Source organism: Leuciscus leuciscus, assembly GCF_965113295.1.
Source record: "Leuciscus leuciscus genome assembly, chromosome: 21".
Lineage (NCBI taxonomy): Eukaryota > Metazoa > Chordata > Actinopteri > Cypriniformes > Leuciscidae > Leuciscus > Leuciscus leuciscus.
Window position 1 is genome coordinate 23,387,354 of NC_138745.1, and position 10,842 is coordinate 23,398,195.

Here is a 10,842-nt window from a genome sequence, read left to right on the forward strand (position 1 = left end):
ATAATGTCACACCGAACCTGAAACTGTTCATCCCTTGAATTCCATTGTGATGTTTCAGCATGGATATTTTTCCAAGGAACAAATTATTCTTTTGGTCAGTCAGCCACTTTTCCATTTCACCTCTCAAAGGCCAGACTTACCAGAGCCCTTCATCATCATCACAAGGGGAAAAAAGGTCAGGTGACGCAATATATTAATGCAATGGAGCTGCTGGGTTATTTTTGTACATTGCATAATGGTGTAATCTCCTTTTGGTTATATGATCTTGGATTCTGTGTTCTTTTGTACTTTCTGAGCAAAATCATTTGAGTATACTGGAGCATTGTAAGTAACAATTGCATAATTCCAAAACGATGAGTAGGCCTACTATGTCCAAGTAAAGCCCTACCAGTTTAGGGCCCAACAAAATCGACTGGGTTGCCACATCTAGCTGAATCGGAACAAGATGTACTTGTCACATGCCAAACCCCTTAACTGTCACTTGCCCGTATACGGGCAACCTAAATTTACTTCACTATATTACTATTAAATCCTTATCTAGTCATGACAACCTATATATCGTTGGAAAGCTCTAAGACTCCTTAATAGATATTTCAGCATTGTTTTTTGTTACAATTTATGCCGGAACAGTAATAGATGAATTTATGACAAGAGCGCACCTCAAAAAATCTACATGATAACAGGCGTTTCTGGCGTTTGTCACAAAAAGTCGACGCACACACTTTTAATAATTGAAACTTTGGTTTTCATGCTAAAAGTTCATAATAAAACATTTAATCTAGTATTTGTCAATAAAAAAAATTTATAAAATTATATTATCCTCTAAAAAGTATAATATACATATTATCCTCTAAAATATAATATTATCTTTTTTATTGCCTTTTTTATTACATCACATATTTTAGTAGTTATCATAAATTAGGTATCATTTGAAAGCTTACGATCTCAGAATTCATCATGTGAAAACTGTTTTGAAATTGGACATTGTGTTACCATAGAAACGGTACTCTAAATTATTTTATCAGGCTCCTCCCCTTTTGGGCGTCGTCATGTTTCATAATTTATGATCAAAATATTTTCTAATCTTGACAAAACACATATTGTCAAAAAGGTCTGAGTTTCAAGGTTGCATATTTTGTGACAGAAGTGATATTTGGACAGAAATGTATTAATTTGTTATGGTAGAATGCATACAGTTAAATTCAATGGAATTCAATGACACCCGGTGGCTATTTTTGGTAATACGCCTAAACAAAATCTCATGGAAACTTCGATTTTTGTGATATCAACTTCAAATTTGGAACACAACTTGGTTAGATATATGGCTTTGATATATATTTTATATAAAAGACAAATATTAAATAAATTATATTTGATTTAATGTAAATTTAAACTTCCATAACTTTTTCATACTTTAATTTTTTGAAGTGCTTTCACTTCTAATAGTCTGCATTTTTTACCCTTTAAAACAAGACCAAACTTGGGTCTATACTCCAAAGCATTCTTGAATTACAACAATTTAAGCTTGAATAGTGCATTTTAATGTCCATTCTCAAAAAGGGGGGTGACAGGTAAGGGGTTAAAGACCAAACAACACCTACTGAAGAACAACAGGTATCCTACCTGAACAATACTTTCCTGAACAAAACGTACCTGCTGAAGAGCAACGTTTACCTGATCAACACAACTGTGCAGAGGAATCCTGTAGAGGAACCATCTGGAGCTCGACAACGACGGCCACCAAAGAGATTCACATATGAAAACGTTGTAACTCCTACATAGTGCAAAATGCAAGAAATTACTTTAACCCACACCCCATACACACATGGACACCAAATATGAATTCTTGGGTACCAATGTCAGTTTACTACTCTCTTTCACTCATATGATCTTGGATTCTGAGTTCTTTTGTACTTTCTGAGCAAAATCATTTGAGCATTGTAAGTAACAATTGCATAATTACAAAACGTTAATTCATACATATAATTCATTCATTGTTCATGCTTTCAATCATTTATCCATCATTCTTTAATTTTTTTTTAATGAAATACAAATGTCTACCTGCATACAGTCATGATATAACCCACTGTAAATCTAAAGATTTTTTAAAAGCACCTTATCGGCCCATGCCTGACGTTCACATGATTGGATTTCAAGCAAAAATAAAAAACTGACCTTTTTTGGGGAAACGAGCTTTGTCACAGAGATCAGTCTTGGATATGCTGCTATGAGAAATAACCCTATTTTTAATATTTTCAGTCATATGATTTCTAAACTTTCTTCAATGGATGAATGCTTTGATTGCATTATGGGAACCAAATGATACTATAAGGAATGTGAGAAAACTATGACTTAATGAACATACAAATAATGAATAAATGTTTTAATTTGCTAAATAGTTTTGTGTAATGGTTTAGATTTAGGGGTAGAGGATATCAAATATCATTTAAGCTCAATCACAATAGATGTCAATTGGAAGTCCCAAATATGTGTAGGTCTTTTTGTGTGCGCCTTTTAAATTGCTATTGAAAATTATATTATCTATTATATTTCACAACAACATCTGTATTATGTGTAATTATTAATATCGCTACTCTTATTATGATTGTTAAGCTTTTATTTTAAACTTTCAAAGAATTTGGCATGTCTAATACAGCTTATGGGGGTCTAGCTTATGAGTGAGCACGTGAGGTCATATGCTCAAACGTTTGACGTTCATTTGTGTCTTTACATTCAGACTAGCAAATCACGAATCAGTTTCCGCCGTTTGCATGACTGTAACGCATTATTCAATTACACCCCATAAAAAGGGTGTGACATGTGTAAAACACAGTGGAGCGCGTGCCGTGCTCACACTAAATCCCGACGTGCTCAATTGGACACAGCGATAGTGAAGGGCTCCTATAAATGCCACGCTGAGTGGGAGAGACTTTTAGACTGCAACTGCATCTCAACTCAAGAGCACTCCGACGATCTCCTGCCTATACCTGAGGACCAAGAATAGACGTCTGACTGCATTTACGACTAAACTTTCCTTTTTATACTACATATCAATAGTAATAATTTATTCTCTTTTAAATAGTCATTTAAAGTACATTCAATGGAGTACCAAAAGGCGGCAGACTTGAACGGTTTTAGCAATGGCAAAATTGTCACAGAGTATCTCTGCCGTAATGGCTTTAGCGAACTGACAGTCGATACGAAAAAAGTCGCTGTCCAGCACAAAAACGAGACATCCCGGAAAGAGGCGGAGGATGAGTCGCGGTTACCTGCTCTGGAGGCGGCGTACACAACCATACTGAGAGGTCTGGGAGAGAACACTGACCGGCAGGGTCTCCTCAAAACCCCACTCCGTGCAGCTAAGGCCATGCAGTTCCTGACCAAAGGCTACCACGAGACCATCTATGGTAAGTAGGCTATTTTTTTTTTTTCTCAGAGAATGATAGCATTATACAAATTTCACTCGAATTCTACGATTTCGTTTTACGCAAGTCTTTACAGCGTTTTAGCACAAACTTACTTAACAAAGTAAGATTACAAGTTTTACTGGATGAGGTTACTATAGCAACAGCAGCTAAGCTGCTTGAACCATGTGTTATAGGGCAGGCTATACATAGATTTCTCATTAGCGGCTGTTTCTATGAATCTATGCAATGTTGTGGCTTCATTGATTCTTACTGTGTGTGAAGAACACGCTGACCGTTCCAAGATGGCGGGCGAGCTGACGTGTCTTGAGCGGTCAAATGGAATCTGCTTAAACATTTCTATGTCTTGAACACTTCCAGCTGGGATAGGCTACTCTCCTAATTTGTTTCTTTATTACAGATTTACACTTCACAAATACACCACAAAATATGAAATATACACCTTATGAATTAAACATGAAATCCAAATGGACAATTCCTTTTTTTATGTAATATTGCAGTATTTAGGCTACAATAAACGTGTTATTATCTGCCTTTGTAATCTTTATTCAAAGTAACATCCCCTCCCTCTTGCAACAACATCTATTATCTGATGGCGAGGGCGGGACAACCTGTCACTCATATGACATCATAGCAAACGGCAACAATCCTACATTTTTCTTATTTGAGAAACAGCTTCTGTTTCATGCCAACTTTAAGATAGCCAATTGTGCTAGGGCCCCACATAATGCTAGTTATTATCTCTTCACCAATTTGGTCAAAGCCAAAAATTATAATAACAATTATTAAATAAAATTGTATATTATTCTGATCCAAATACTTTTCAGTATGCAATGTTTGGGCAGTCTTTTTACTCATTGGTGTGCCTGACAATTCCACTACTTTGATGAGGGGTTATATAGTTTACATATACGTAATTCTGGAATTGCTCAATTAGTCAACAACAGATGGTGAAAGCACCCGCTTCAATATTCTAATTGGTGTTATATGGGCTACTTAAACTAATCACAGTTTAGTTCCTAAGTTTTTGCCTCTCTCCTGAAATGACCTGACTTATGAGAGGATTTTAATGTGGAAATGATGTGTGTCCGGTAGCAAAACACCATCAAAGTTATGTGTTAAGCAATTCACTTTTGTTTATATATATATTTTTTGATATTCTACAGATATACTTAATGATGCCATCTTTGATGAGGACCACGAGGAGCTAGTTATTGTGAAAGATATTGACATGTTTTCACTTTGTGAACATCATCTAGTACCATTTTTTGGCAAGGTAGGTCTCAATATCAATCCATCAATGATTGTAATGCTTTTAGCCACTCTGTGACCATGTTAAAGTTTGCTTGATGTTGAGTGCTAGACAAGCCGGTTTCATGGATTGAGAGGGAATCATTGACGCATCATTTTTTTCTAGGCCTGGGAGTGTGTTTAGTGCTGGCAGGTCAATGGGTTCTTTTCAATGAGCTGTATTACATAAGAAATAAACTGATAAATTATTTTATGTTAATTAATCTGTAGGTTCACATAGGATATCTGCCAAGTAAAAAGGTTGTTGGACTCAGTAAGCTTGCAAGGTGAGTATATAACACACACACACACACACACACACACACACACACACACAATTTAGTGTGCCAGTCTCAGACGGATGATAAAGGGCCTTGTTCTCACATCAGAGTGGGACCGAAAAAAAGAACATATTAGTTACAAGTGGCTGAGTTCTTCTGTTATCACAGCCCATTCACGTGAAGCTTAGATCCAAAGCCTGGCACAGTATCCTGTCCCATCTGAAAAACGCCAGACTAGCTGACCTCTGGCGCTGAGGAAATCCCCCTCAACTCCCACCTCCACTGTGGGGTGGTTGTGGGAACCATTAACATTGCTGCCCTCACAAAAAATATAATGTGCAGCCTAGTGCTTCCTTTGCCTGAGTAAAATACACACAGACAGCTGCCTTTATATCTAAAGGATATAACCTTATCACAAAAAATTCTTACACTATAGTTATAAATTTAGAAAACAATATTTATAGAAAAATACTCAGAACAATGCCATACAACATGCATACTAAAAAACAGGAATATTCTGCTAATATTGTCATTCCTTGCTCTTAAGGAAATAGCTACCTATTAAATTGGCTGTTTGATAACATTTTTGGTGTTTTAACACTATGGATTTTGTCCCTCTTTAGGATTGTTGAAATCTACAGTCGCAGGCTTCAAGGTAACTATCACTAGATACGTACCACAAGAAAATAGAAATAATTAGATTTCTTTTTTTCTTTTTTTTAAATAAGTTAATACTTTTTATTCAGCAAGGATGCATTAAATTGATCAAAAGTGACATTTGAAATGGTGCAAAAGATTTATATTTCAAATAAATGCTGAAAAAATGGATCATGGTTTCCACAGAAATATATGAATAAGCCCAAATGTTTTCAATATTAATAATAATAATAATAATGTTTCTTGATCACCAAATCAGAGTAGTAGAATGATTTCTGAACTTCTGTGACGGCTGGAGTAATGATGCTGAAAATTCAGCTTTGCCATCACTGGAATAAATTACATCTTAAAATGTATTAAAATTGAAAACAGTTATTTTAAAATGTAATATTTCACAATAGTACTGTTTTTACTGTACTATATGTATTTTTGATCATATAAATTAAGCCTTGGTGAGCATAAGAGACTTTTTTAAAAAGATTTACAGACTGATAACTTTTGAATGGGAAGTATTGGAAACATTACTTAGATATATAAAAAAATATTGTACCATAATCCAGTGTAACATTTTCAGTGCCAGCATCTCTCAATCTCAGACTTTACTACTGAATCCATGCTGTTCCTGTTTCCCTGTGTTCCCTGTAATTATTAGTTGACCTTGTGTAGCTAGATTATGTTTATTACCCGTCCAGCGATGTTTATGCCTGAATATAATTAAATAATGGTTTGTATTTGAAAAAACAAAACATCTATCGCTTATCATTATGTGTGAGTCAGCTCAGCTCACATGATTTATGTTTCGTGCTTCAGAACTTCCGTTAAGGGAACATAGTGAGCATCGATGCTCCCTGGTTTTAAGGTGCATTGTGGGACTTTTTAAGGAGCGAACGTTTCAGTGCAATGGTAGGATTTTGCGATTGAGACAACCCTTAAAATGGCCGACTCCCTGATCAGTGTCCTGACTACTGAACTAGTGTCCGTTCTCATGTTAATGTTAAGTTTGTTGTGTTTATCTCTATCTCTTTGTTTATTCAGTGCTCCTGTGTTTCTGTCGTCTTGTAAATTTAAATTAACGACTGCTGTTGTAGCTCCTGCCTATCAACTCTCCTCGCCACAACCAAACATGATAGTGTTGCTTCCTCAGTGTTTTACTCTTAATTTTGCTTATTGCAGTCCAAGAGCGCCTGACAAAGCAAATAGCAATGGCAATCTCTGAGGCCTTGCAGCCTGTCGGTGTGGCAGTCGTCATTGAGGCAGCGTAAGTATTTGAAAGACAAAACACTGTCTTACAAAACATTCAATCAGATTATGTATAATTATTAGATGTTATATTATCTAATATAGTAAACATATACAAAGTATGCAAACACACACCTAATACTGTACTGCATCCTAGCCTTCTTTCTTATAAATCTTAATACAGATCAATGCAATTAGATTCAGGTAACTTCAAAAAACAGAATACAGTACTTTCATTCAGCTTCTGCTTACAGTGACTGTCATGGTTGATGAATTATGAATTAAATACACTTCGCATGAAAATCTGACCTGAATGGATGTTTGTTGTTGTAGTCACATGTGCATGGTCATGCGTGGAGTGCAGAAGATGAACAGCCGTACTGTGACCAGTACCATGCTGGGTGTATTCAGAGAGGACCCGAAGGCCCGAGAGGAGTTCCTCGCCCTGACAAAAAGTGCAAAGTGATCACACTTACCTGCGCCAACTCCGTGTGTCTAAAAGGTCAATGATTATTCTCTACGTTTGAAACCCTCCATGGTGCTAAGAGAATCTCACTGAGCCAGACCGTTAGATCTGTCCACCAGCTACTGAGACACGGCTGTATCGCCAACAGCTGAAACTCACTGTTTGCATATATTGAAATATAAAATGTGAATACTGAAGGATCAGTGTTTCTACATTAAATACTTCTTTTGAGAAAAAGACCTGCCATTGAATCATTCACACGGCTGCCTTAAAACTGATAGAATTATTATGTACGAGTCATTTTTATTATTTTACTGAATAACAATTACTAAATTAACATATTGCATGAGTTAACATATAATGTTTCTTGGTCACCAAATCAGAGTATTAGAATGATTTCTGAACTTCTGTGACGGCTGGAGTAATGATGCTGAAAATTCAGCTTTGTCATCACTGGAATAAATTACATCTTAAAATGTATTAAAATTGAAAAGTTATTTTAATATGTAATATTTCACATTAGTACTGTATTTATTGTACTATATATATATTTGATCATATAAATTAAGCCTTGGTGAGCATAAGAGACTTATTTAAAAAACAGACTAACAACTTTTGAATGGGAAGTATTGGAAACATTACTTAGATATAAAAAATATTGTACATCCAGTGTAACATTTTCAGTGCCAGCATCTCTCAATCTCAGACTTTACTACTGAACCCATGCTGCCCCTCTTCTGTTAGTTCATTTGTTCTATTATCTTACTGATTAACAATTACTAAATTAATATATTGCCTCAGATACTTGTCTAACCTTATTAATTTTTTTTTTGCAAAATGAAGATACTAGAACTAATTTATAAATAACTTTAAAAAACAAACAAAAAACACATTTGTCACATTTTTGTCATGTTCTCTGATTAGATAATATTCAAAGAGTCATAAGCCAACATGATTTATTGTTATATAAGTCAATGAAAGGTTCAATGTGATGTATCTGGGGAATCATTTGTATGTGGTTAGAAGTAACCAATATTGACATTGGAATATTGACATTTTTTACATAATATATTTGTCTGAATTTTATAAAACAAAACTGATGTCAACTATGCCAACTAAAACATTAAAGCACCATTATGAAATGCATTAGTCTCTGCTTTCTTATTCAAAAGACTGATTTCTGCAAGATGTTGTCACAAGTTTATTTACAGAGGTAAAAACAGTCTCACAATGGTACAGGTGTCAATTCTTAATTTAACTGATATTAAGGGAATGATATTATACAGTATCTAAGTATTGCTATGTTGTGCCGCCTTGCACTAAAAATAAGGCAAAATAAACAGAGTGTAAGAGCATTTGCAACAGTTACTGTCTACAAATCATATTAAGTATGTGGATTTGAGACATCTAAACAAATCTAAAGAAATTCAAAACGTATGTAATTCCAAATGATCACTGAAAAAGGAAACAACAAACAGATTTCCAGAAAACATCTGCAACAGTGTTCACAAAAAGAACCAATGGCGGGACAATAAGAAGTGGAAACAGGCTATAAACATTGCTGTACACCGTCTTATATTGGCATGTCACTGTCTGTTGTTTCATATTTACATTAGATTCTACAGTAGTGACATTGCCTTGAAAACAGTAGAAAAAAATAGTACTTCAAACTAAATAGATATCTATATCTTTTCGTAATTGGGGGAAGAGATGACATTTAAAAGTAAAAGCCTTGAGTTTGGTAAGGTCCGATGACTAAGACTAAAAGGGCAATAAATTGCCATGAAGAGGATGGATTTTCTTTTTTCATAATGCTTAGTAGTATTAAATGATAAATGATTTACTAAAAATGAATGAGAATATTTACAAAAAAATATTCTCCAGCAAATATACTTAAAGAAGGCATCTACATTGTCCAAACAGTGCAAACCAATATATTGCTCTAAGGTTAAGTGAGAGAAAAATACCACTGACATATTTTCATATAAATAAAGTCATAATCCAGTACACTCCTTTCACAGCACTTTCCCATAAAACACTGCAAATTAAACTCTTTTGTGAACCTAAATGATCATTCTCAACACGTAGTAGAGTCAACATAATCATCCACGAACATCCCCTTCTCAGCTAAACATAAAATCTCCAGCAAGAGAGAATAAATCAAACTGAGGTCTGTTTGTAGTTCTTGGTGTCAATAACCTTCTTCCCACACATGGCACAAATTCCTGCAGGTAGAAAGAGAGGGGTGGTGAGAATATATATATATTTGTGGCAGAAACAAAAGAGCATTTAAGCATCTCACCTTTCTTGTAAGCACATCCCTGGCAGTAGTGTGAACCAGACTGATGGACAGAGCTTTTGCATATTCTGCAAGTGGCAAATCCAGATTTGCCATAGGGATCAAACCTGTCAAAATGGCATACATATTTTCACTATGTTCATCATAACTCGCATTTGAAGTTGACATGAAGAATGGGAGTATTTTCTTCCCTATTGTAACGTATATCTGAGTGAAACAGCTTCTCGAACAAGAAAACAAAATGTAGGACGGGGCTTGATTTTGACCATAGAGAATTGATTGGATCGTTGTGCAATCTTCCAACAACTGTAATATTCCATATAAAAAAATAAGAAAAGTCTATTTTGATTTCATTATGACTTTAAATGCACTACAATACTATAATGTTTAAGCATGACATATTTCAAGCAACTCACCTGGCTTTTTTTGATGTCAGCATTTTATTTTCATTAAGCTTTCGACCACCACTCTCTGTAATATAAAAGTTTTTATGTTAGTATACAGTGTTGACGAAGGATAAACACAAATATACAAATGGGTAGCTTTATCCAAGCTTTAATCCAACTTACCAGTTGTGTTTCTAGCCCCATCTTTCCAGGTATCAGGAGTGATGACTCGCCCCAGTTTCTTCTCGCCTGGGGGAACATCAAAACATGCTTAATTAAGTCAAACACCCCACACATTTCATTGACGTCAGTACTATGCACATATTAATTATCATCGTCGAGATACAGGCGAACCACAGGCGACGGTCGTTAACTACCGTTAACGTTACACAGTGGACTGTTTTGGTTCTGAGAATTCTCTAGCTACTGTGATCTTGCTAGCGATCTAAAGCTACTGAATACATACGAATCACAATATTAATGACTTAGACATATTGGTTTAAAAATAATAATAATAATTTGATTTACAATATGGTTTACAATGTAACTACTTACACTTCTCGCAAACCATCTTCACAAAATCGTAGCTATTACGTCTAGATACTTCCAGATGTAAAAACTGAAGCTAGACACACTGCTTAGACTAAAGTGACGTTTCATGAAGGATTGTCAAAATAAAAGTCCCGACAAACGCTAATTAATCTAGATGCTTTAGTAGCAAGAAGCAAGTAAAATAGTCTAAAATATTGATCCAATAATAATAATAATAATACATTATTATTTTTATTTTTTTTAATTA

The 10,842-nt window shown here is 34.9% G+C and overlaps 2 protein-coding genes across 2 annotated transcripts; one reads left to right on the top strand and one right to left on the bottom strand.

Moving 5' to 3' along the window:
* Positions 1-2,954: 2,954 nt before the first annotated feature.
* Positions 2,955-8,502, top strand: gch2 (GTP cyclohydrolase 2). Its single transcript, XM_082151422.1, has 6 exons — positions 2,955-3,407; positions 4,592-4,701; positions 4,947-5,002; positions 5,620-5,651; positions 6,827-6,911; positions 7,226-8,502. The coding sequence occupies exons 1-6, from the start codon at positions 3,101-3,103 to the stop codon at positions 7,356-7,358; spliced, it is 723 nt and encodes a 240-aa protein (XP_082007548.1). The 5' UTR covers positions 2,955-3,100; the 3' UTR covers positions 7,359-8,502.
* A 44-nt stretch (positions 8,503-8,546) lies between these two features.
* Positions 8,547-10,717, bottom strand: cript (cysteine-rich PDZ-binding protein). The gene is made up of 5 exons (XM_082151425.1): positions 10,599-10,717; positions 10,227-10,292; positions 10,074-10,128; positions 9,661-9,764; positions 8,547-9,583 (listed from the first exon to the last, which is right to left on the bottom strand). Exons 1-5 carry the CDS (start codon positions 10,612-10,614, stop codon positions 9,519-9,521), a joined length of 306 nt encoding a protein of 101 aa, XP_082007551.1. The 5' UTR covers positions 10,615-10,717; the 3' UTR covers positions 8,547-9,518.
* Positions 10,718-10,842: the final 125 nt, after the last annotated feature.

What these genes read in the sequence shown, in the direction of transcription:
- cript (XM_082151425.1), bottom strand. An exon ending in TGGGGCTAGAAACACAACTG is followed by an intron (nt 10,129 to 10,226) that starts GTAAGTTGGATT and finishes TTTATATTACAG; the next exon opens with AGAGTGGTGGTCGAAAGCTT. An exon ending in GGGATGTGCTTACAAGAAAG is followed by an intron (nt 9,584 to 9,660) that starts GTGAGATGCTTA and finishes TTCTACCTGCAG; the next exon opens with GAATTTGTGCCATGTGTGGG.
- gch2 (XM_082151422.1), top strand. Translation starts at nt 3,101, where the DNA reads ATGGAGTACCAAAAGGCGGCAGACTTGAACGGTTTTAGCAATGGCAAA. An exon ending in TAGTACCATTTTTTGGCAAG is followed by an intron (nt 4,702 to 4,946) that starts GTAGGTCTCAAT and finishes ATTAATCTGTAG; the next exon opens with GTTCACATAGGATATCTGCC. An exon ending in GCAGTCGTCATTGAGGCAGC is followed by an intron (nt 6,912 to 7,225) that starts GTAAGTATTTGA and finishes TTGTTGTTGTAG; the next exon opens with TCACATGTGCATGGTCATGC.